This window comes from Acipenser ruthenus, chromosome 1, assembly GCF_902713425.1.
Source record: "Acipenser ruthenus chromosome 1, fAciRut3.2 maternal haplotype, whole genome shotgun sequence".
In the NCBI taxonomy this organism is placed as follows: Eukaryota; Metazoa; Chordata; class Actinopteri; order Acipenseriformes; family Acipenseridae; genus Acipenser; species Acipenser ruthenus.
In genome coordinates, this window is record NC_081189.1 from 37,808,743 (window position 1) to 37,836,715 (window position 27,973).

The 27,973-nt window shown below is 36.8% G+C and overlaps 1 protein-coding gene across 1 annotated transcript in view; it reads left to right on the plus strand.

Annotated features, from left to right (window-relative positions):
* The window catches only part of LOC117420698 (potassium/sodium hyperpolarization-activated cyclic nucleotide-gated channel 1-like), a 78,189-nt gene that overhangs the window by 44,826 nt on the left and 5,390 nt on the right, over nucleotides 1-27,973 (plus strand). The window contains exons 5-7 of the mRNA XM_059024774.1: nucleotides 4,014-4,160; nucleotides 7,668-7,908; nucleotides 12,894-13,058. Coding sequence (XP_058880757.1) covers nucleotides 4,014-4,160; nucleotides 7,668-7,908; nucleotides 12,894-13,058 — 553 coding nt within the window. The remainder of the gene's footprint in view (nucleotides 1-4,013; nucleotides 4,161-7,667; nucleotides 7,909-12,893; nucleotides 13,059-27,973) is intronic.

A 27,973-nucleotide genomic window follows, 5' to 3' on the forward strand; every position in this document is an offset into this window, starting at 1 on the left:
AGCAGTGCTTTAACAACTAATTTAAATCTACCTGTGCTAATAATCAGTTTGTAATAATTACTACTCAATTAAAGCAGTAGTGTTTGCCTTCAAGTAGCACTTAGTTCTTTGTAATTAGTAAATAATAATCATGTTCACATTTCTAACCTGTACTTTGACTTGTATTAAGGAGCCTTAATACTACAGTACTACTACTAATATAGTGGATAGTGGATGACTTGGAGACCATTATGCCAATAACATTTTCACCAGTAAACCCCATTTTAGGGTCCTCATTTAAAATGAGGACTCTTGTTTGTGGTTTGTGCCTGTCAGTCCATCACATTCTACAGTGTGATATTTTACAAAGAGATTACTGTATAATTTATATTATAGACTGCTCAGGAACTTTCAGCCAATCAGAATGCACATTTGTCTTCTGGATTACACTACTCATTACACCAACTATGCCACTTTCAGTTTTTACTGTGCTGTATTTTCCATATAAGCATGGTTGATGTCACCTGAACAGTATTCTCTTCAACAACCTTTTCCATCTTTTCAATGAAATTGGCTGAACTAAATAAAGGTTGGAAATGATGAGAAAACAAATCTGTGTAAGGGTTGTATTGGCATTCGCAGCCCATAAACAGACTTTGTAATGTAATGTAATATCAATGTAATATTATTTCTCCCTATTTCAGAAAAAAAACAAACATTATTATTATTAGTAGTAGTAGTAGTAGTATTATTAATACTCATATTGGAAAACAAAAACAGAGGGTATCTGTACTGCAGCCACATACATGTTTTATAAAATCACCACAGTGGATGAAAAGGGATTAGCAGAGAGAGTTTGAATATTTGATCAATGTATTTGCCAACCCCATCCTGGGGATCAGGGCAAAATGCCACCACTATCTCAGATCTCCTATTGAAAGCTGAAACTTCACACAATAGATTTCAACTTTGTTGTGTACCGAATGTAAATCGATTTCTCTCAAACAAAACCTTGTCTTATCACCTTGCAATTAAACTGTAGATCAATGGAGCGCAAGGACAGGCTCTTGTTTGATTATTTTCTATTTTCACTTTGCCTCTCTCCTATCCTATAGATTACTTATTATTGGGACCTGTCTCTGGGTTTCTGATTACAAGCAACAGTCTGCTAAGCTGGTATTCATTTACTAGGATAAAGCTCTACTAGGTAGCCAACTGCCATCCATTCTGGTGTTTTGTACCTGTGCCAATGCAGACACTCACCCAATTACTTCAGTAGATAGGATGCTATTTGCCTCACAATAGTGTCAGTGCTACAACATTTATACTATAAAAAATAGGGACATTTTATGAAGAATGTAACAATATCCAACACAAAAGAATGTAGGAGGGATTTCAAAATATAACAAATAAAGACACCTTGAAATTACAAGGTTATTAAATGAAATAAAAGAAAACAAATCTAAAAAAACTCCCCTATCCCTTTTCATAGTTCAATGAAAAGTGTAAGGCATTCTCACCCAGTTAGTCATGTCAACAGAGATATACCTACATATAGATTGTGAAACTGAGTGTCTCATATAATTGATGTTGAATTAACCAAAGTCCTCTATACTGAAGGTTATATTATGCATTGTATTGCTTTTGACTTTTTATCCATTTTTAGAAGTTGCTTAAAATTAATTTTTTACCTCACTTTGTAAGATGTTTTCAATCATTGTATTGTAAATATTGAGTTATTATACATTTTTCTATAGCTGTCTGTACCTGGCTTTGAGCTTGTTTTGAGCTATTAAACTGCTTGTAATGAACAGAATTCATCATTCCTTTCAAGATGTTATACTGTGATAGTTGAACTCTGCCAGCCCCATCTACTCTCCATGTATAAAGAACCAGAGGAGGTGGGGTTAGAGGAGCTGAAAGGTCACATTGTCACAGGATTAGATTGGAGTGCTGGCAGTTAGGATTCTCTGGAAAGATTGAAGCCAGGTAAAGACTTATATATAGAAAAATTATTACTCAGTATTGGAGTAAAAGGTCTCAAAACCATAAACAATGATTGAAAACCTCCTAACAAAGTGAGAGGGGTGTATTAAATCAATTAAATGACACTTTGAGTTACTTTAAGCATTTTTAAGCTGCAGTACAGAAAAGAAAGCCTTTGTCACCCAGTGAAAAGTTTGTTGGTGTCTTCAAGCTTTTGATGTTTTGGGGTACACAATGGAGTTATCTGGTGTCATCACCCCCCTGTTTTTACAAGAGTTACAAAGTCATTAATTCAATCGTATTGGGCCACATAGGGGTTAATTAGAAAAAAATAAAAAATAATAATAGTGTGTATCGCTGTTTCATATGTATCGCTGTTTCATATGTATTGCTGTACCAAATCTACTGATTTGTAATACTGCTAAATATCTCTCTAGCAAATCTAATCCCTTTCCCTGCTTTTTGCTGGAGATTCACAGTTTTCCACTGGCATGATTTTCTTTTTTATTTGTGGATGACTCCCTATATTGCAAATTTCCAAAACATTGTAACCAATGTCCTCATTTCATAAGTCCCATTAAAAAAATGTTAAAATGTGTTGACCTATTCTTTATTGGTTCAAGACTAATGCATAATTCTAGAATAGGTTGAGCATCCCAGAGTCATTGTGGAATGGGTCTGAAACATTCTAGAAAGGACCAGATTGTTAATTTGTGTGGAACATATGTAGTTTGTTTAATTAGGGATGCCAAGACATTTAGAAGTAGTATGAGTGAAGTTATCTGGCAACAAGCTCTCCATCCCCAGTTGCACTGCCTTCCTATAAAACACATTAGAACATTTCGGTGTACCTTTCTCCTTGTAAAATGTCTTGCTCAATAAAATATTGAGCATATTTTTAAAGAGACGATTATCTATTGAGATACCAGGCTATTTAGTAAGTAAGAGTTCTGAGTGAAAGAAAAAGGGCAATACAATCCCCAACCCTAGTCTTGCTGAAAATCCGTAGTGGTTTCCATAATTTGTACCAGTACTGTACATGAACTGCACACAAGTAGAAACAGGTGAAATCCATTGCAGCTGAGCAATGTTGATTTCCGTATTCAATAAGCTAAGGTTTTATTTTTATTTTTTTTAAAGCTGAATTCTGATTTTATTTTTAACTATATTTTATTCTGTGTTGTAAAGGCAGATACACTAGTTTAATTTTGGATCAAAATAGAATTTCCGCTGTCTGTTGTTCATACTTTTGCAGTCCCAGCTAATGTTTGCAGGTATTTAATTATGTTGAAGAATAGCTTGTACAGGAAAGTCTGCTGACTCTTCAAAGCAGCACAATGCACCCTTGGGGACATCTTAGTTTCCCTGCACTCCCACCTGCTTCCTTTCTTCAAAATAGGGTACAGCCAGTCTGCTTCTAATGTAAGTCAGATATACAGACTCATTAAAAAGTAGCTTCAATCTGCAAAAAAATAGAATTTCAGTAAGCCTGTAAAAAATATTTCACATCCCTTTTTTAAGCATCCTTTTTGGATTGATGAAGTTTTCTGTTTTTTGATTGTTTGGATTTGCCTGCCACAAAACAAGACCTGAAAATGAAAGAACAAAGGCCATTTATTCAATAGCAAACCAACAGCCGTTTTAGTAACTGACTTTTATGTTTTGTAAATCCTGATGAGGGTGCACGGCACCGAAACGTTGATTTGACATGTTCACTTTTTAATCTTGATGTTGCACAAATAAAAGCTACAAATATTTTGGTGATACTCTTTGTTGCATAGTAACAAGAGTAGGGGAAAGGAAAAAAAGCTTTTTAAAAGAATGACTGTCAAATGTGTGTTTAATTTTTGTACGAATGATCTTTAACCATGGTCATGCCATTCAATTTGAATGGTCTCATACCCACTGAAATGTTAGTCTACTTTTTTTAAACCTCAGATGTACAACCATATCTTAAGGCACTGGATGTAAGAAGTAGAAACCTTTAACTAATGTATCCGTTTTTAATGGTTTACTAATTTATTGGTGTAATGTTTGTTTCTTTACAGTACAAGCAAGTGGAACAGTACATGTCCTTCCATAAGCTGCCTGCTGATATGCGTCAGAAGATTCATGATTACTATGAGCATCGCTATCAAGGCAAGATCTTTGACGAAGATAACATTCTGAGTGAGTTAAACGATCCTCTCAACGAGGTAAGTCATTTCAGCTTAGAATTTGCTGTATGCAATGCTATGATTTGCAATACAAGTGCTGGCATATTAAACTGTTTTTTTATGTTAACTTTGGCTTTCCTCGTAAACACACACACGCACACACGCACACATATATATGTTATAATAAAATATATATTAAGATAATTGGAAAACAAATCTATTTTTTGTTTAAAACAAGGTATGACCATCTCACAACATAATTGCACTATGGCCTATAACTTTTTTTTTGTGAAGCCCTTACAATAAAATACAGAAAGCACAGTTCATATATAACTGTAGGATACAATGCTTGTGAATTCAAATTCTATAGTATTCAACATTCATTGAACAACACACAAGCTGGGAAGCCAGTTCGTTTTAAAATTATACACTTATAATTATAATTTGCAATAGGACTTATAAAACTGATTTGCTTTTCCAATAATACATGTGTCAGAGTTTTTCACAAAAGGTAAACAGACCCTTTCAAGACAGAACAAAAATCAATTATAAAAATAAAAAAAAACACGAATATATGCTTAATGTACTTTGAAGAAGCTCATACTCTACGTATTGATCCAAAAGGACAAAACAAACCAAAAGGACAAAACAAACCACACATCCCCACAAAATACAACGAGGAAGATCCAGAAGCTGTGCAAGTAATTATGGGAATTGATTACAGGAATCAAGTAAGGGAATATTTACAGTTAATTAGCGACTGATAACCAATATCAAATGTGCCTCGTCAGTGTTTTGTCAGATACAGTTTAAACAATAAATATTGCAAATTTGTATAAACTATATATGAATTCTTATATTGATTGAAAAGGGAAATTAAATCTGTAGAAAAAGGTATTGTCAATCTTGGATTGCCCATCCGTAAATCCAAAAGCTCTATAAGAGCACAATTTAAAAGTGGTCAGGGCTTATTTTTCATAGTTCTTACCTTCCTAACATGGTTAAATACCTAACGGTTTATGCTCTGTTATGAGGGTTCTGTTCCTTAATTAACATATATTAACATGCATCATGTGAAACCCTAAAGTTAACTTTGGTAAGCAAGTTTTTTTCTTTACTTTATTCAATAAGGATGTTGCTCTTTACACAATTTAAAGAAGTAGAGTGCAGTAAATGATATAAATTACTGACAACGCCACGCAGATAGCCCCATTAAGTCAGTACTCATTGTTCTCAAGTGATTACTGTAAGTGCTCAGAACAAAATGCCATTGATGCATTGATAATGCCTGCAAGGTAAGACAATGCCAGCAGTTAATATTATGTTTTATCATCCTTGAAAGTTTGCAGCATGACAAACTAAAGACCTTAAATAGATGAAGCCCAAAGGTTGCTTCCCCATGGAGTTCTGAGCTGGATACTAGGATCTGATTTAGTATATGCAGTATATGATTGGGGTCAAAGTCCCTGCTACTGCAGATGTGGTAGGCAGAACAGATAATAAGCAGAACTGAACGTACAATTATTCATATAATGAGCATGGTTCCCAAAAGGCAGTGAACTGAGGGAGTTTATATAACTAAAGCAATATTCCTTTAAATGCATGCAATCTACCTTGTTTCAGAATAACAAGCAATACTAGTGTAATGACAATTTTTATTTTTGATTAATTTTGAAATACAATGATTTGGATGCGTGAGAGATGTGATGCATGACATGCTTCCCGTTACTAGTAAGGGCTGATGACCACACATAGGATGTACTTTGTTTCCATTTTACTAACTGCTTTTCTTTCACAAAGAGTATATTTTCAGCAAAATATCAGAAGTCATGGCTGTAGAGTTTTTGTTGTATGTAAAAAAAAAAACATTTTTATTTAACCTTTAACCAAGGTTAAAAGGTTAAAGTCACGTTCAGATTAAAATCTATTTTTTCAAGGGAGATCTGGTCAAGAAGGTGGTGTATATAATAAAAATACAAATATAAATAATAATAATAATAATAATAATAATAATAATAATAATAATAATAATAATAATAATAATAATAATAATGCCCTTTTTTCCAAATTCCGTACGAACACTAGGAACTGAGCTGGTTAAAGAAACGGCCTTGTAACCAGGAGGTCCCGGTTAAAATCCTAGCTCATTCACTAACTCACTATGTGGCCTTGAACAAGTCACTTAACCTCCTTGTGCTCCGTCTTTCGGGTGAGACGTTATTGTGACTCTGCAGCTGATGTATAGTTCACACACCCTAGTCCCTGTAAGATGCCTTGGATAAAGGCGTTATCTAAATAAACAAATAATAATAATAATAATAATAATAATAATAATAATAATAATAATAATAATAATAATAATAATAATAATAATCCAAGATTATAAGTACTACTAGAGGTAATTAGAAACGAGTATTAAAATAATTTGGGGTTTTGCCAAGGATATCCTTATAAACAATTATGTACCAGTGGTTTGCGAAGATAAAGAAGTCAGACCAGCCAATCTATATAAATCACAACAGAATAACCCAGGTTGGTTATAAACCTGCAGAATGGTACAAAGGATCCTGTTTTCTTAACACCATGGTTGTTGATACTTTATAAATAATGTCACCGTAGTCTATCGCAACAACACACTGTTGTTGTGTTTAATATTGAAAGAAGCTTCTAAGATGGAGCTGTGCAGAACAATATTTTCAGATCTGTATTTCCCCTGAAGCGGAACATTGACATTTTACTTTTAAAAATAACTGTGGATTAGAATTAAAGGCAAACATGGGATCAGAGAAGGTGAATCTGTATTTCTAAAGCATATTTTGCATTGAAGATAACAGAAATGTGTTACCACATAAATGTATTTAAGTAAAACTATTAAACATAACAGAGCGGGTCAGAACACAATGAAAATGAAAAGTAAACTGCAGCTAGTATCTGTAAAGACTGTTGGTCTTTTTGACACAGAATGAGTCAGGTTTACAGCCTTGCATACATCCTTGCATAATGAGCCTCTTCATTGTGCATGCTGTGCAATGGGCCTTTACCCAGAAGCCAAAGCAAGTCGCAGAAATAACAACTGCCTCTATGCAGAATATGAGTTGCTTGGGCTGTGAACAGTATGCCAGCTGAATTGAGAACAGAGCATATACAATTGAACAGTAAGGAGTAAATTAATGTCCTTGCTATCATGCTGTAAACTATCATCTAGTATAACTTGAGCTGTGCTTTCAAATTTAAAGCCTACATTTTGAAAAAAAAGGTTAGAGCCCTTTGGCACTGGCATGTTTATATGAAAGTAGCTTCACATATAATTTAAATTGCAAAATCAGGTAAAGACATTAACAGAAACAAATGATAATATCTCAATATTGTAACCAGTATTTCTCAGAATGACTGCAAACATCGTAAAACAGTAAGACAATGGAAATCCCGAGGAAGACTAACAGCTCAAGTATTATTTAAGATGTTTAGCATAGTTAATGTGAATTCGAGAAAAGATAAAGACTATCTGTAATGTTAAAATAATACATCCCATTCTTGTGTTTTCAGGAGATAGTAAACTTCAATTGTCGCAAGCTGGTTGCCACAATGCCCTTGTTTGCCAACGCGGACCCTAACTTTGTGACAGGCATGCTCAGTAAGCTGAAGTTTGAGGTGTTTCAGCCTAATGATTACATCATACGGGAAGGGACCATTGGGAAGAAGATGTATTTCATCCAGCATGGCGTGGCCAGTGTGATCACCAAATTAAACAATGATATGAAACTCACAGACGGATCTTACTTTGGAGGTTAGTTGACCATACATTGAATTGAATAAGCCCTGGTACCTAATGTGTCTCATATGTAAAAATGGATGATCAACTTTCTGCTACAGAAAGAAGCTCTGTGTGATAGATGCAAAAGTGAATCTCTAACATTCTTACACTTACACGATGCACATGATATTCCTTGTAGTAGATTTTCAGGACGTTCTCGGATCTGTGGCCCAAATTGTTAACCTTCACTGACGTTCAATGATATGAACACTCAAAAACTTGCCCCCACTGGTCCCCTATATGAATACATTTAGTGTCCAAAAGGATGCATGGCTATTATTTATTAACTGCCAATTAGTAGCCACTCCATACAGTAAATAAGCATTTGCTCAGAATCTGGTGTTGCGTTACATGTTTAGATAGTGAATACTAAATATAATTGAAAACTTACTGTGAAAAACATTGCTATGCAATAGGTGGAATTGACTAATGTTGCTATCCAATTATGTTCACATAGTAGTCAGATTAAACTAAGCCTCCCAAAGTCTGAAATATTACTGTTTTCTCTCATATCCATTTATCTTCTCTATCAACGGTTGTTGATAGAAACAAGGGCAGAAAGCCAAATACTATTAACTTTAGCAATGCATAAACCGATTCACTTTGAATTTCGAAATCTTGTTGAAATTGTGCATTTTTAAAAACTTTTATTGAAATGCATATTACTTTTCACTGCACTTTTGTAATTGATACTAAACTTTCAATATATTTATTGTTCTTAAAATATGAGTTTTTCCAAGATTAAATTAAGACACTGCTTCAGTTTTGTTTCTAAACACTTTAGTTTTGTTGAATTTCAACTATGTACTTTCTACTAAAGATAACTGTTGTCTTAGTATTCGTTTTGATACCATTAACAGCCTTAAATGGGATACACCTCTAAATCGAAAGCATATTTTGGCGCTCCATGAGGCATACGTTGCTGATAAACCATCCATTGGACAGCACTGCATTACACTAAACATGTGTTAGATCCCCCTTACAAACTTTATCCACATGATAAACATTACAAAACAGCAATAAAAAGTTATTCTAAATTAATACAACTATAAACTAGGTAACTCTCTTTAGAGCTTTCAGTGTAAAAATGTCAATAAAAGAAAATGTTTCATAATGTGTTGATGGTAAAGTAGCATATTAGAACAAAATAAATACAGCAAAAATACTCCTTGCCCTTAAATATTTATATATATATATATATATATATATATATTTTCTTTTTTTTTTTTTTTTCAGCTAAGATTATCCATAATCGTATTTTACCAAATGCTTTTGTTGTTTTTCCAATCAAACACAAAAAAAGCCAATTGAGATAAGCTTACTGTTAGAGAAATTGAATTCTGCAGCTAATGTCTGAGTGATAGAGCTTACAGCATATAAACCCTATCATAGGTTATGGGATTCAGCTCATCAAAAACATGTGTTTATGGTTTATCACCTGCTTTCTTGTTAATCATCCCAAACTCCAATTCCCTAAGAAACACAAGAGTACTAATGGACTTAACGGAGACGGAAATGTGATACTTTTAAAAAGGTTACCACCGTAAGGATGTTAATACAGTAGACGTATTTAAATTGGGAGATTGTGGGTTCAATTCTCGGCCATTGTTAACTTACCTCACATATCAATTTCACCTGCTGTGTCCCCCAGGTGGCACTTGAGAAACCTGATATTTAATGTTTTGGGAAATTCGATATTCAATGACATTTAAGTGCAATTTCAGCGTGGTTGAGGTTTCAGGGATAACCTATACAGACCAAGAAATCCAAGGTGACTCTCACCTCGAAAGGAACCCTAGCAAAACGTGAAGCAACTTGGCCTATCTCCGGTCATCTCCTGTGCTTCACTTTGCAAGTTATCAGTTAAATCTAGTAGCAGCTGCTAAGAGGAGACTGGCACTGGAATTAACATGCAGTGGGGTGAGCATTCATGATCAGCTGCGTATCTCAGAGAGATTAAGAAGTTTGCCACTTTAAATCTTTACAATGAAGAGATTTAAAGCATCTGTATTTGATCCACTCTAGTCTAGTTATAATCTAGTGGAGTTATAGGAAGTACAACGGCTCAACTTGGTATCACAAGTAGTCCATCATCACTGAGTGACTTGAGCAACCTCTGCTTTACCTCATTTGCAACCTTCCACCCTGACATGCTCATCATTAACAGGAAAAGCCCACTGCTATGTACTGCAGTGATGCTAACCAACCTGCTTCAATTAACTCCCCATATGGACAGTGATATTTTTACCCATAGCATGAGCAAGGCATAGAAGATCAGATTTAACTTGGCAACAGCTAGCAGTGTATAGACCTGCAGTATGCCCTTTTATTGCATCGCTCAAGACATGAAAAGTCTGCAAACGGTATATGAAATGCTGGTCTTGTAAGATATCAATAGCTACATTGAGAGCAACTGTTTAATGCAGGTGTTAGCAGTAGGTATTGTGATATGTGTGATGGGAGGACTACCAAATTTTGTCATATATCTATATCTTTGTAATAATACAATCATATACTTTATGTTACTATTATTACAATATAATAAATTAGAAAATGAGTACCTCACATAAAGGATCATTCTAAGAGTGGAAAAGTGATATTGGGGAAGATGAATGCTGTGGATTGGTAAAGTCCTTCATTTTCTCTATTTGCCCAAACAGTACATGAACTTCAGATAACTTCAAATGCTGTTAGTTTATCAACACAGTCAGTCTAAACCTTCATATTCTCTACAAAGCAACGGTACTGAGTTTAAATGGCAGAAATACACAACTTTAATTGATCTAGATTAGTTCACATAACCCTTTGATCAAAAGTTGTGTTTCAGTGTTACATTGGCTAAGGCTGAGAAGGCATAAGCGCAGAGTTTTCAAATAATAATAATAAACTTTATTTTATATAGCGCCCTTAAAAGCATTCTTCTCAGAGCGCTTAACAAAAAGAAAATACAAGTCATAAAAACACAGAGGTCAAACAGAAATACAGAATCATAAGAAAGCCTTTCTAAAAAAGTATGTTTTAAGACTTGATTTAAAAACATTCAAAGTAGCAGAGAGTCTAATCTGTATAGGAAGGGAGTTCCACAATTTTGGGGCATAGAAACTAAATGCACTGTCGCCCATAGTGCGTAGGCGAGCACGAGGGACACTCAACAATCTAAGATCATGTGAGCGGAGGTTGCGGGTAGGAGTATAAAAAGATAAAAGATCAGATAAGTAAAGTGGGTCCAGCCCATGAAGAGCCTTATAGGTAAGCAGTAGAATTTTAAAATCGACTTGGAACCAAACAGGCAGCTAATGCAAGGCCTCTAAAACAGGAGTAATATGATCTCTGGTGGAAGACCTGGACAGAATTCTGGCTGCAGAGTTCTGGACATATTGAAGTCTGGCAAGGATGCAATTTGAGACACCAGCAAACAGTAGTCACTCCTGGAAAACACAAACGCATGGACTAGTTTTTCAGCCGCAGATTGCGAAAGCATAGGTCACAGCCTAGCTATGTTTCTGAGGTGGAAAAAAGAAATATTGACAGTGTTTAGCACATGCGGTTCAAAAGTTAACCCTGGATCAAACATCACACCCAGATTTCGCTGCTTTATTATACGTTTTCCTATGAAATAAAATAAAAATAGTGTGATAACAATGTCTTTTTTCTTATTTAAACATTTATATTAAAAACTGAGAATGTTTACTTTATTTAAAAAAAGAAAATGCTAGCAAACTTATGCATTTGATTTATTAATATAGCAAAACAAAACTGGTAACACCAAAATGGGAAACAGAAAGAATTTTATTTTTCCCTGAAAAGAAAAATGTACTATTAAAGACAAAGTTTCAAAGAATCTCACAATAATAAACTCAAAAATAAATAATTTGCTTACCATTAAGGAGAAAGCAAAAGGCTGGAGCAAGATTGGATTAGCACAATTCTGCTCTAACTGAAAAGCTACAGACAGAAAATATGCCCATTTACGCAGCATTATTACTGCCACTCGATAAAGAGAAATGAGAAATGTCTACATTTATGGACTGAGAAATGTATTTGCACTATGTGGGAGCTTTTAATTTTAGCAATTTTTGAAAGTTTCATTTCAGGGCAACTTTTTAACATCACAGATTACTGCAGATTAATCACCTTTATAACATAAAACAAAAACTATTGTGGGTGCTGAGCACCGGCTTATTTTTCCCCATGGGTGCTAGAGCCCCGGAGCACCAACAGAGTCAGCGCCTATGCTAGCAAGACAATGGACATGCTGCTCAGCCAAGGAATAGGAAAACTAACCTGAGGCCTGTTATAGTTACTTGGCTTACTGCTGGGCCAAAAACAGGGTTTTGCAGGGTTGTTTGTACTTTAAACCACCTTCAATACCAACTTGATCCCTTAAAGTAGATTAATGCAGGGATAAGCTAAAGAAGGGATTACCCTGATAGTAAACAACAAAACGAAACATCAACACACACATGCTGTACTCTAAAAAACATAGAAAGTTACTACTGTTTTAATGTGCAGTGCATTTAATTACATTTAAAGGTGAATTTTATTAAGCTCTTTTCACAAATTGGTTAGGAAGAGATTGATAACCTTTTGGGTGCAATGTTACAGAATCTGTTTAATCAGTGTTGTACTAACTTTTAGACATGGGTTCTTTCAGCTTTTCCTAGAAGCTATCACAAATCATCCTTAAATGACAGACACAGTCTAAACTGGGGAGCATGTCCATGCATATAATTGAGCATATTCATTTTTATCTATGTATAATTCCCTCTCCCAAGCCACTGGCAACCAGTTCTGAGAAATGTGACACAACTAATGTCCATCAATACAAACCTGCTCTTTACAATACCTTCCTATTCTTCTCATGTTTGCTATTCAATTCCATGTTCTTTTTTTATTGTAAATTCTGACATACTTTACCAACATTTCCATGTTTTGTGTGTTTCTGTATGTTTATCCAGAGATTTGCCTGCTGACAAAGGGACGACGCACTGCCAGTGTGAAAGCCGATACCTACTGTCGCTTATACTCCCTCTCAGTGGACCATTTCAATGAAGTCCTGGAGGAATACCCAATGATGAGGAGAGCTTTTGAAACAGTTGCGATTGACAGGCTTGACCGGATTGGTAAGATTTTGGTTATTGTGTGCTTGCATTTTACTGGCATTGTGCTGCACGCTACGTTTATTTTTCTTCATTTTAAAAATGCATGCTGCAGTCAGAAGTATGAGCTGAGAGATGCTGGTTTTATATCACCCTGACTTAACCACATGGGACTAAAGGCAACTCATGTCATCTGCATGTGCCTCAGTTCTATTGAGATGTACACCTGGGTTCAAGCAGCACTCCTATTTGAAAGGAGATGTTGGTTCCCAACTTAGCTATCCTGCATAAATAAATAAAGATAACAGGGTTTGCTTGACTTATTTTCCCAGAGAGGACCTTATCATTTGTTCTCTAAAAGCACCCAATTGTATACATGGCATTTTGGACTTGAAAAACCAGTTGCAAATTATCAAATTACTTTTCAAAAGGGGCACATGTATGAGCAGGGCATTCAGACTAAAATTTATTTTAATTTTTTTTATTGAACCCTCCTAAAAAAGTTTTTGTAGTACATTCCTCTGTAAATAATTTGCAGAGCATTGGTAGTTGCATCCTTGTTAAACTCTTATAGTTCTTTTAAAACTGTAAAGATGCAAATTTGTATATTGTAGTTAAATGGAGAACACCAACATGAAACACCTCACAACATTATTTAGGAAAAAAAGATTAATTTGCCTGCAACATTTTAAATCCCAAATGAACTACACAGTTTGTGTGGGAGAAGTGAGACAACAAGCAGTGCAAGAGTTGAAGAGCATAGACAGCAGCGCTTAACTTAAACTCTGGTGCTTTCAGTTTGGTCTACTGCCAAGACTTTAGTGGCCACTCACTGTGTATGAGGTTTTCTTGACAACAGTAGAGAAGCTGGAAGCATTAATCAGTTCATACGTCAGGAAATGGTTAAGAGTTCCACACTGCCTCAGCAGAGTGGGACTGTATGGTAAAGGGATACTGCAGCTGCCAGTCTCAGCTCTAACTGAGGATTTTTAAGTGTGCCAAGGTTCAATTGGAAATGAAAGTGGTAGAGTCACATGACAAATGTGTGAGGGAGAGAGCACCTGTGTTGAAAACTGGAAGAAAGTGGGCGGCAAAGGAAGCTGTGGAAGATGCAAAGGCTGCCCTTCGTATCAGTGATATCATGGGGCAAGTACAGCATGGAAGAGGAGGCCTTGGTCTCAGTTCAGCTCCTCCACAAAGCAGCCCCAGCTCAACAGAGGAAGCTGGTAGTCAACAAGGTGCAAAAGCAGGAGGAGAGGATGAGGTGTGTAAAGGCAGTTTCCCAGGCCAAGCAAGGACAATAGACGAGATGGGAGAGTATGGAACAACGCAAGATCGGCTGGTGAGATCTATGGACAATGGAACAGAGCAGGATCAGTTTCCTCATCAGGTCAACAACATATGTTCTCCCATCAACACAGAACCTTAATCTATGGGTAGGAGAGGATCTGTAGTGTCCTTTGTGTTCATTGCCAGCTACATTAAGACACATTTTGACAGGATATAAGTTGGGTCTTAGGCAAGGACGGTTTACTTGGCGTCATGACCAGATGCATGTGATGTTTGGCCTTAGCATTGGAAGACAAGCGCAGCATGACCAACAGGTAGCAATAGATGACACACGAAGAACAACATTTTGCCATCCAGGGGAGCAACCTCCAAGAAAAGGTATTAAAACCAAAACTCGTCGAGGATGACTGAAAGCTGCTAGAGACTGGAAAATGCTGGCAGATGTTGGACAATGCCTTATTTTCCCACCTGAGATTGCCACCACTAACCTTCGACATGCAATTGTCTTGTGGTCTGGATCAGCACGCCTTGTTCACCTGGTAGAGTTAACAGTGCCATGGGAGGCTGCCGTGGATGAGGCGTACAAAAGGAAGAAACTTCGGTACGCTCAACTAGCCGCTGAAGTGGAACAGTGAGGATGGAGAGTCCAGGTTTACCCAGTGGAGGTGGGTTGTCGAGGATTTGTGGCACACTCCACAACCCAGTTTCTCAGAGACATCGGATTCAGTGGTCAAGAGTTGCGACGCATAGTGAAGAACTTATTCCGAAGCAGCAGAGAGGAGCAGCAACTGGCTCTGATTGAGACAAAAAGATTCTGGCTGTGGGCCTCAAGCACATTAGAAATAAAAAAAAATTGATGTAAAGGAACATAAATAAGCTGGGCTTAGCTGAGTGGGGGACGGAGGGGGGTGATGCTGGGACCAGAATCACTGTCGAGCCCTCTTAAGGTGTTGTGAGCTAGTCAACGAAACACCAAGGATAGAAGGTGCCCACTTGAAGACCCCAGAGAAGTACCCTACTCAGCTAGTCATACGCTAGGGAGGCCGCACTGTGGTTGATCCCTGGAGCCAGCATTGCAGCTGTTGTGTGTGCTGATGTTCCAGGGAGGCAAAATAGGCTGATCCCTGGAGCCAGCATTACACTTCAGCAATCAACACCAGGCAGAAGGATATCTACATCATCAGATGGAAGGAAACAAAGATGGATCATATTAGTTTACAGTAAAAGAAGCTATGTCTTAGTTGGTGCTTATCTTGACGACAGCCGAGTCCAATATCAGCATGAAGTTTTAACACCTACTCTCATGTAATGGAAATCATACTGTATTAGTTGTTTATTTAGCAGACGCCTTTATCCAAGGCGACATACAGAGACTAGGGTGTGTGAACTATGCATCATCAGCTGCAGAGTCACTTATAACTACATCTCACCCGAAAGACGGAACACAAGGAGGTTAAGTGACTCGCTCAGGGTCACACAATGAGTCAGTGGCTGAGGTGGGATTTGAACCAGGGACCTCCTGGTTACAAGTCCTTTTCTTTAACCACTGGACCACACAGCCTGTATAACTGTATGCGTTAGTATGCAAGTCTTAGCATATATGCTTGTAGATGTCATAATAAAAGGAGGCTGTGTGGTCCAGTGGTTAAAAAAAGGGCTTATAACCATGAGAAAATGTAAACATTCATGGCATAAACAAGATACCAGTTAGTTATAAAACATCATGACATATGGCATTAAAATAAAATAGGATAAATAACTAGATAAAGTAACCAATTTGTTTTGTATTTATTAATTAGTGACTAGTAAGCTTATACAATCACTAGTAATAGGGTGAACGAACAGAGTGTGATCGGGTTCATCCCCTATGCGAAGGACAGTGTGTGCGTATCATCAATTCAACAGTTTTTAAATTGATGTAAGCTTACCCTATTAATCACCAATCACAATATATATATATATATATATATATATATATATATATATATATATATATATATTATTATTACATTTCTTAGCAGACGCCCTTATCCAGGGTGACTTACAATTATTACAAGATATCACATTCTTTTTACATACAATTACCCATTTATACAGTTGGGTTTTTACTGGAGCAATCTAGGTAAAGTACCTTGCTCAAGGGTACAACAGCAGTGTCCTCCACCGGGGATTGAACCCACGACCCTCCGGTCAGGAGTCCAGAGCCCTAACCACTACTCCACACTACTCCACACTGCATATATATAATTTTTTTTTATGTAACTTTTTGTGTGCTACACGTCTGCCTATTCCCATGTCTGCCTAGTTACACTGTTTAAGTATGTGTGTGTGGTTTTATGTTTAACAGAGCTCTAAAGTCGCAAAACAAATCGGAAAAGACAACAAAACCTGTTACATTAATAGGATAATACCTTCTTAAAATATAATATCAATCTCACAAAGTATTGTTCTTTTGATTGTATTTTTCACCTAAATTACATTCAGCACAAAAATCAATTTTTTCTATGTAGTTTTTATTATATAATAGTTTGTTTTTAAGACAAGCGCCACAGTCAATTTTTTGACTTAGCCGCAGCGCCATGTCTGTGGGATCGCCATTTTCGGTTGTGGTCTCCCTATTTCGACCCAGCCACAGAGTCCAGATCATATTAAATGTAAAAAACAGTTTAAAATAAACATAATACCCTTTAAGCTTTCTGCAGACCCCATAGGTAGAATATAAATATGAAAAAAAAACTAATTTGAACTTTTTGACGTGGTACTTCACAGTCGTAACCACGGAGATATCGCTCAAAAAGCACATGATTGTTTAGTGCCATGTGTCAGGAAGACATACCACTTTGAATTATTAACATATCAGGTGTGGTTTTGGAGTTATAGGGGAGGGAATAAGTAATGTGCTTTCAAGTTTGACTGGCCCGTCTCAGGAGTGGACTTGCCTCTGCCTCTGCAACTCAGCTGTGCCTGCCTTTGTAACCTCCAAATAAATATTAGTAAAAATAATATAGCATTTATAGTGTTGTGCTTATTAGGAGACACATTAAATTACTTGAGCGTAAGCATTTAATGATCACATTTGATTTGTTGCAAACAAAATATTACCCTTTTAAAATGACGCATACTAGTTTTACTGCAGTACGGACTAACCGATATTATAAAACAGATTGTTAGAATGCTGCATGCTGATTGGTCCATCAGTGTTCCAAGCCATTAAAATATCCAGCACAGTGTCACGATTAGGAACTACTTAGGAACAAAGGCAAATCAGTGCACCTTTGCTAACCACGTATCACTGCACCACCAAAATCAAAGAAAAATACCTGCTGTCACGGAAGATACTGAAGACATGTGTCTTGTCATATCTTCCAGTTGATAATAATTTGCACTATGAATCAGTTTGCTATTTTAAACAAGACGCTGTTTTGGTATTTTATTTGTAGTATATCGTAACCATAAGATATTCAGGTTTATTTTCCTCCTTTTTGTTGGTATCAGCCGTTGTTTTGTGAAACTGACTCTTCATTCATTTTTAATTTTGTATATTTTTATATTTTTCGACAGTATTTACATTACTACACGTGGTGTCTTAACCATCCGACCCACCTTTCTTCACTCTCTTTTCCTTTACTACTGCACACTCACTCTTTATGGAGACAAAAAAAAACTCGAAATGAAATGAATACCACAAAACAAACTAATTGGGCTGTTAAATGCTCAAATTACTGGCTTTCTGAAAAGAAAATACAATCTGACTTTAAATGAATTACTTAATAATTAATAATCTTCATCTCAACAAAGCATCTTAAACTCTTGCGCTGTTTGGTATACACTAGAGCCAATGGTGAGTGTATTACTTAGCAACAATGTTACATGAAATATGCAGGAAGGCAGGCACATCACAGATACACAACTAAGCAAGGTTTTTTTGATAGTTATTTAAAGTCAGAAAAATGTATTGAAACACATCTAGCAAGGTTTTTATAGTTATTTAAAGTCTTTTTTAAAAAATAAAAAAAAAATGGAAAATATTTTTAGTTCATAGGGACTATTTTCTATTGTGGAAGGTTATACCTCAAAATGTTAATAAATCTTGGATAACTATATAGATTTCTCCTTTCTTTTTTATAAAACATTTATAAGTCAGTTTTATAAAAGCAATAATGCACTTGAGGGCATGGGTTGTGCTGGATATTGTCACTTCTTGGTTGAGTGCAGGCACTCGGCTGCGTCTCGTGCCTAACAATGCACCAATAAGTGACAATATCCAGCACAACCCATGCCCTCTCGTGCCTTATTGCTTAAATGTAAAATGTTGCTATTGTTGCTTTTTATGTTTTTAAGAGATGAAGCAGCAACAGAAGATAGTTACTACACAACTCTTGTAAAAAGTTAATGAGTAACAGAAAACTTTGAAATCCCACAACAAATCAACTAATCACCCAGTTAAACAATATATAATTGAACTTAAATAGTAAAAAAGAGAGTCCGTTTTCTAATACAGTACATGACTTAATACGAATGTTATATCAAAAATAGCATAAAAGTTTTATAGACATCTTTCATATATTCACACAAACATGTAAAAATAACATATCTGTAAATATGCATGGATCTTAACTACGGAATGTTTAAACATGTTCCCAGAAGAAATTGCTATTTTTTGTGATGTCTGTTGTCACTGTTAAGGCCGTAGGAACAACGGCTATTAGCAAGACCACGGCTGTATCACTTCTTCCTCATTATATAGACAAATATTTCACATATTTATAGCGGGAAAAGTGGTACAGACAAGATTATCTTTTCATAAAACTATGAATACATTCACAATGTCCTTGTTTCGTGATGGAGCTCTGCTAACACTCAGAGAAGCAGCGGTTCGGCCACAACAGAGTATGTCTGGATATAATGAAACTGGCAGAGCAGTATCAAGCGATATGTGCTTACAATACCATTGGTTGGTTCCTCTGTCAATCTTACCATACATTGACCAACGACAGCCAGTGTGGAGGGTTTTTTTTTTTTTTCTTGGTTTACAAAACAGAATACCTGGAGCCTTGTGAAAATCATTTTATTTTTAATAATTTATTTCCTGACATCTGTGAACCTGGCTTTCTTAAAAGAGCAGGAAGGCAGAATATAAATCATGTATAATTATTTGGGCAATTAAAAAAAAGAAAAATCCTGTACAATATAAAAAAAGAAAATTGTGATAATACAACTCGTTAGTTTAAATTATTTGACAGAGGCCACTCTTAACTGGGGATGCAAAATATAATGCCTTGTTTCCATGGACAGCCACTCCAGTTGACTCGAGTGCGCCCGAATTGGTCTGAATTCTCCCAGAACTCGAGTTGATGGAAAACTCGAGTTGGTGAAAAAAAGAGGCGCTTCCATGGTTTTCCGAGTTACTCGAGTTATCAAGTGAGTTGGGCAAGAAAATACTTGCGAGTTAAAGGTCAAGCCATGCATTCGCTGCAGATGGTACTGTAGTCAAATTGTCAATGATTTAAAAGATAAATCCATCTAGATACTCTTTCGCATTTGTTTCATGCAGTACATATACCTCTAGCAGACTGGTATGCAGAACAGGGAAAGAAGTGCCGGACAAGGGAAATAATGTGTCAGATGGCACAGTAAGCTGCACCTGTTACTGTAGTAGGACTGTTCTTTTTAACGTTAAGCATTTTTTGTGTTCTTTTTTTTTACAAGGGTTTAATTAACAGCCAAATGCATTGCATTTTTCTTTGTGACCGTGCTAAATGAAAAACAGCAATTCAAAAACCGTCAAAATCCCCCAAAGTATAAAATCCACCGACTTTAATACCAACTAAAATGTCCCATTATACTGTATCTTCCTACCCCCTACAACATTTTTGATTGACATTTAAGTGATGTAATTTCCTCCCAGCCTGAATTTTAAAGTCTGAAGGATTGAAACTGGGCCAGATAATTCAGGTTCCCGCCCGAATTGGGAGCCAAGTCATGCAAACGTGGTATAAGGAGGCGGGACAAAAAATATTAGTCGGGGACTACTGAAACAGGTATTGCACATGCCCATATGACCGACAGAGGTATGAAAACACTGATTGGTCTAGCAATTTTTCTTTGGCTGATTCACTTGACATCTGAACTGAACAACAGTAAAACTACAGTATTACATTTTTCTACCAGCCCATTTAACAAAAACTTTGGGAACTTTAAGATAGTTCAACAGTAATATATATATATATATATATATATATATATATATATATATATATATATATATATATATATTAGGGCTGTCAATTAATTGCATACTGTAATTAATTTCCTCCGGCACCACTCGAGTGCATGCATCAATTGAATAAGTCGAGTCATCGTTTGAAAAAAAAGGGTTACTTGTATCTACTGTCAAAGTGAGTGCCAGTATCACAGAAGTGTATGTAGTCTGTTGTACCACCTGCGTGCTAAACATGCTTTCACGTCTCAAAATACACTTTTGTAGCCGTTGTTCTGCTACAGACAACAACAACACAACAACAAATGAAACCCGTCAGTTTCGACAGAGTACTCTTTTAGAAATTCAGGATCACTGCAAGCCCATAAATCAAGCTAAGTACGATAATATAACCAATGCTGTTGCAAAGTGGGTAGCGACCAACTGCAGACTAGATAACATTGTAGCTTTGTAAGGCCTTCCATTTTCCTTTTTAATTTGCACTTATTGGATATGATGACAAAAAAGTGTTTGATGTTCTTTTCACAATGAACAGTGCTTAGCTATCTACTTTTAATTTTATTTCAATAACTGCATTTATTTTAAACTATATTATTTACATTTATGGAGGATATAACCGTCACTCAGTTGATAAGATATCATTTTTATTTGTTTTAACCCCTACACGCCAGACCGCTCTAATTTCAGTGCCTAAACACTGATGACGCTATTTCTCTTCCGGGATGTCTCTCTCACGGCAATAATAAGCCTTGGGTCAATCAAATCAGTCTTTCTAGGCTTGTCATTGAATAAGGCTAGTCACTAGAACAAAAATGATATCCCTACATGCCAGTTTTGATGATACACTTCAAAGACGCATACACAGGAAACATGTCTGCTAGCGCGTATTTTGAAGTGGAAGAGGAAAAAATCGAGAGGAGGCTTGTACTTGATAGTACATACACCCCACTACATCACTTTATTTATTTATTTATTTATTTATTTATTTATTTATTTATTTATTTGTTTGTTTGTTTGTTTGCTTGCTTACAGTGGTGGTCACATTTATTGCTACACCCCCATTATCTTTACGATTACTGCTTCATGATCACCACGGTTTTTTTTCAATAGACTTTTTTTGGTGTTGTTATTGTTGATTTGCTATTCGTGGTTATATTGAATTCTATACCTTTTGTTTATAAATATGATTTTCTCTTCATAATGAAACATGATTGAAAGTCAGGAAATATACAGTACATTATCTTTGTGCCAAAAATGAAATGCATTTATTTATTTACATTTATTGCAGTAGCCCAATTAGTTTACTGCTTTGTCACCATTTATAGTTTGTTTTCCTATAGATTTTTTTTGTGCTGTTCGTGGTTATATTGAATTCTATAATGTTTGAATATAAATATTTTTTCTCATCATAATGCAAAATTATTGAAAAATAAAAACAACTGTATTTTTACTTGTATTTATTCATATATTTTAAGGTTAAAAAGTGTTTTCAATACGATTTGGCAATGTACTTTGTGATATTTTGTTTAGTCTGGACTAAAATAGCTGACAGTGCTGAAAATAGGTCAGTTTTCTGGCATTTTGTCTACAGACTAAGGCTCGGACAAAATCTTGTAGCACCTCAACGGTAGAAGATATTTAAAATCAGATTTTTCATTTGAAATCCTCATAAAATTTCGTGACTGTAACATCCTAATATTTTTCTATATCTAACGAAGAAAGGGGTCAAAGTTTGCAATTTTTAAAAATATTATGTATTATACATTTTTTTATGAATTTTTTGGTGTGCGCGGCTTGTATAAAAAAATTTAATACATTCCAAAACAAAATACATTATATAATTGGAAACATCTACATAAGGCCTTTGTGTGGATGTATTGACCTGCCAAACTACAAGCGCTAAAATAGAAAGGGGTAGGTGTACTAAGATGGGCCAGTCGCAGTACTAACATACCGCAGTTTGCATTTTCGTTGCGACATTTAGCAAAGTAAACATTTCATCATATGTACTAAGAGAAAATATGTTAATGAAGAGAGCCGCAATATACTAATTTAAATATTTGTTGCCTCTTCTTAGCGAGATCTCTAGCTTTATACATTACGAGAGTCGTGCAACATTGTTCAAATAAATAGCGGGAGTTGAGTTGTGGTTTGCTGAAGCAGAGAGTGCCCAAAGGATAACGTCTATACATACAAGGGTGCAAGAATCAAAATAACATTACATTAATAACATTAAACGTCACCTGTACAATGCATTCTGTTTTGACATCATTTTACCTATTTTAATACTATATATATATATATATATATATATATATATATATATATATATATATATATACATACATATATATATATATATATATATATATATATATATATATATTGTAACATAGCGGGTTATGAGAAACAGCAGGGAGGGGGTTAAAACCTCCCTGCTAGAGAAATGCACTGTCTTGATTTGTGTTGATTTAATTGTTTTATTATTAATTATCATCCGCACCTGGGCGTTATTGGAAATTAGGCCCAGGTGCGGAGTTTAAAAAGAGAGCAGGCAGTCTGCTCAGGGCTGCTAAAGAGAAGGAGGCAGAAAGGAGTGCTCTGCTTCCTGGCAGTCCCGAGAAAGGTACAGTGCAAACTTGTGTGCTTAAGTTTTGTGGTACAGGGAAATGGCTTAGCCGTCCTGTGATAGTTAGGTTCCTGCGTGTGTAGTTAGTGCTCAGAAAGAGCTAGGTGTTTATTTTGTGTATTTTGTTTTACGTCTGTGTTTATTAAAAATATAGCGCGTGAGCGCTGGGAAAAAATCAATTTCTGTCTCTGGGTCGTATTCTTAAAGGGGCAACGAACTCAAGTGAGTGCAATCCTTTTACATTTGGTGTCAGAGTGTGTGGGCGCCCCTACGACCCTAGAAATGGAAAGCATTGAGGAATTAATTGCGAGGATCAGCCGCAATACTGCTGCTCAAATACAGCAGACCGCAAAATTTGAGAGATGGGCGATAGACATGGGGTTGGCACCGCCAAAGACTCAAGAGCGGGAGCCAACCGAGTTAGAGCAGTTGATCCAGGCGTGGGAGCCGCCGCCTCCGGAGCCCAGAGAGGAGGAGCCGCCGCTGCCAGAGCCCAGAGGGGAGGAGCCGCCGCTTCCGGAGCCCAGAGGGGAGGAGCCGCCGCTTCCGGAGCCCAGAGGGGAGGAGCCGCCGCTTCCAGAGCCCAGAGGGGAGGAGCCGCCGCTTCCGGAGCCCAGGGGGGAGGAGCCGCCGCTTCCGGAGCCCAGAGGGGAGGAGCCGCCGCTTCCGGAGGCCAGAGGGGAGGAGCCGCCGCTTCCGGAGTCCAGAGGGGAGGAGCCGCCGCTTCCAGAGCCCAGAGGGGAGGAGCCGCCGCTTCCGGAGCCCAGAGGGGAGGAGCCGCCGCTTCCGGAGCCTAGAGGGGAGGAGCTGCCGCTTCCGGAGCTCAGGGGGGAGGTGAAAAGTATACCTCCACCACAGCCCCGACCACCGCCCCTACGGTCCAGTCCGGCACCGCTGCGTCCAGTCCCTCACCCCTTGCTCCAGGACACCCGGCCGGTCTTCCTGGACCTTCCTGCGCTGGACCTTGAGCCCAGGAGTGTGCAGCACTGGCCACAGCTTTTCCCCTGGTTCCCTGCTCCGCTCTTCCCGAGCACCCAGACGTCGCTGGGCTGCTGCCAGACGTCGCTGTCGCTCCCCCTGTTCGCTGCTTCGCTTCCCCTGGGTGATCGGACATCACTGCGCCGGTTCCCAGGGGAAGATCTCTGCCCACTGCTGCATCCTCCAGTGCCACGGTCTACGCTCCGGTCGCCCCTGTTGAGCCGTTGGGTCCCCTTGTCGCCGGTGCGCGGTCCCTACCTGGCTGAGCCGGGACGTGAACCGATCCACCCTCAAGCCTGCCCGTGGAAGAGGGCAAGAAAGGACATTTGTGGACTTGAGGGTGGGTGGTTATGTTATAGGGGAGGAGGTGGCCGTCTCGTGGCCTGTGTCTTGTAAAGACAAGGGGGGGGATATGTAACATAGCGGGTTATGAGAAACAGCAGGGAGGGGGTTAAAACCTCCCTGCTAGAGAAATGCACTGTCTTGATTTGTGTTGATTTAATTGTTTTATTATTAATTATCATCCGCACCTGGGCGTTATTGGAAATTAGGCCCAGGTGCGGAGTTTAAAAAGAGAGCAGGCAGTCTGCTCAGGGCTGCTAAAGAGAAGGAGGCAGAAAGGAGTGCTCTGCTTCCTGGCAGTCCCGAGAAAGGTACAGTGCAAACTTGTGTGCTTAAGTTTTGTGGTACAGGGAAACGGCTTAGCCGTCCTGTGATAGTTAGGTTCCTGCGTGTGTAGTTAGTGCTCAGAAAGAGCTAGGTGTTTGTTTTGTGTACTTTGTTTTGTTTACTTTTGGTGTTTATTAAAAAAATAGCGCGTGAGTGCTGGAAAAAAATCCATTTCTCGTCTCTGGGTCAAGTTCTTAAAGGGGCAACGAACCCGAGTGGGTGCGAGTCTTTTACAATATATATATATATATATATATACACCTTCACCCCCCAAAAAATTTTCAAAATCATACAGTAGCCCCTCGCTAAACCGGACATGTTTGTCTGACATAAGGAGGTGTCGGCAACATTGTTCAAATAAATAGCGGGAGTTGAGTTGTGGTTTGCTGCAGCAGAGAGTGCCCAAAGGATAACGTCTATACATACAAGGGTGCAAGAATCAAAATAACATTGTTTTTGTTAAATGTAAACGTCACCTGTACAATGCATTCTGTTTTGACATCATTTTACCTATTTTAATACTATATATATATATATATATATATATATATATATATATATATATATATATATATATACACCTTCACCCCCCAAAAAATTTTCAAAATCATACAGTAGCCCCTCGCTAAACCGGACATGTTTGTCTGACATAAGGAGGTGTCGGGTTTAAAAACAATACAATAAAATCGCACACACATACATTTATAGTGCTCAATGCTAAATGTCTATATCGTTGCGCTGAAATAACACTAATGTGTTTTGGGTTGGCTACAGAATACATTATGTAAAAATGTAAATCTGTACAGTAGGCCTATACAGGATGCAGTAAAGTAGTAAAATCAAATGAATACCTAGCGCACTTTTGTTTATCTTTAACCTACCGGTAACAAAAAATAAACCATGCTGCTGCATTGTACACATTGGTGTACAATGCGAATAAAATATTATTTTAAATTGAAACGAAATGATTTCTGCATTATTATTATTATTATTATTATTATTATTATTATTATTATTATTATTATTATTATTATTTTGTTTTTATTATTTAACTTGGCCTACTTAGTAGCCTAAACAATTGACACAAAATAGATCAGATCTATACAGATGCTCAGAATGAGCTGGAGGGGTTAGTGGCACATGTGTGCAGTCTATTGCTCCCAACACGTTGGAGAAACCAGAAGTGTCACAGAAATTTGTTTTCAAAGCTTGTAAGTTCACCCTGCCTTTCATGAAAATTAGGTATTTGGGTGTTCGCCTCAAAAAAGCATTGAGCACAACTGGGAACGCACGAGAAAAAGTGGACTGGGAAATGTCAGCAACAATTGCGACTGTTTCAAATTTCTTAACAAATTGACGCAATTGCCGGCCTCTTTCATACATCTCATTATAATATTTAAGAACCCTAATTTGCACCCTAATTTATCTCTGCCCTCTTTTTGCGAATTTATGCAGGAATGCCCATAATTACATATTCATCTAGGCTTGAACCACAAAGAAAAACTGCTGCTGCAAAGCATTCCCTAAAAAGTCGCAAATGGCATTGTGCTTGTTTAGTACATTTCACCCAAGACTTCCGACTCGTTGCAACTGGTTTGCGATTATTGTGACAGGCGCAACACTTTAGTACATCTACCCCTCAGTGGTCATATTCATGCCCATATATTCATTCATTCTGCTTAGGCGTCAAAGGGTTAAACGGCAATGAAAAATATCAGTTTCAGTAAAGGAAACTGTAAAGGAAACTGCTAAGGTACAGTTTAAGGTGAGTAATAAACTGACTCCATTGTGATTTAGCAGTTGGTTCAAACAATTTAACAACACATGCTGGATTGTAAATAAATATAAAACTATGAAGAGGGACCAACAAATAGGATCCAGAATCCAGAAATAGGAAAACAGGGTATTTATGCAGGGCTGTTTTTTGAATAATAATAATAATAATAATAATAATAATAATAATAATAATAATAATAATAATAATAGCATCAGTAATAAAACAAACTTAAATGAGTAATTGTATCAATTACAGTTCTTTTTTTAACCACTTGACAGTCCTAATATATATATATATATATATATATATATATATATATATATATATATATATATATATATATATATATATATGCATTATATGTATTACAGTCTGTGGATTCAGTCTTCACTGTGGGGCCATTGAGTGGCAGGGAACTAGTTCATCCTTGCACAACTAACACTGAGCACATCATTTTCAAGATATCTATGACAATAAATACCAGTAATCGTAGCTGTTCCTAATTTGCAGTAATGCTGGTAAATGTAGCTCAAAGCATATGCCCTTTGTCATACATTTCAATTCATTACATTTGCCCTTTTTAGTAAATGACTATATAATTGAAAATGTATTATCTGGATATTTATTTTCTTTATCTACAGTATAAACGAAATATAATTACAAATGTTTATTATATGCAAATGACACTTAAAACAAGTGGACTTGATCTATTAGCAAAAGATTTTGGAAAAATGAATACAAAATTTAAAAATTGGCTCATTGAGGATAAAAAAATCCATTTCATGGTCAATGCCAGATGTACTGTATATTGACTGCGTTTGGCTTATCTGGGACATGTGTAAAGAAAATACAATGCAATGATCAAATAACATGTTGCAAAATGCATTTATTTCTATTTAAAAATTATTTAACCAGGAATGCCTCTTGAGATGAGCACATCTCGTGTTCAAGAGTGTCCTGGGAGGACAATAGGCAGCAGGTAAACATCTTATTACATTGCAAAGAACATATTCTTTAATTTGCATTATTAATTCAACTAAACTGGTGGAATTCAAAGGGCAAAGGGTTCCAGGCCACTGGGGCTCTGTAAGAAGAATCTATCAAACCATGTGTTTTGAAAAATGGAGACCATAACTCTTAAACAGTCCCCGAAATGTATTTATTAAAGAGATTTATGCAGTATAGATCTAATGATTTGCAACATCTCATTTCCAAGGTTGTCCCATCCCCTTCCATTTATTAGGGTTGGGGAATGGAAGAATTTTAATCAAAATGATTATTATTAGTTTATTTGGCAGATGCCTTTATCCAAGGCGACTTACAGATATTACAGGGCAATACAAGGTTACAGTGCAAAAACAATTTTTAAATACAGT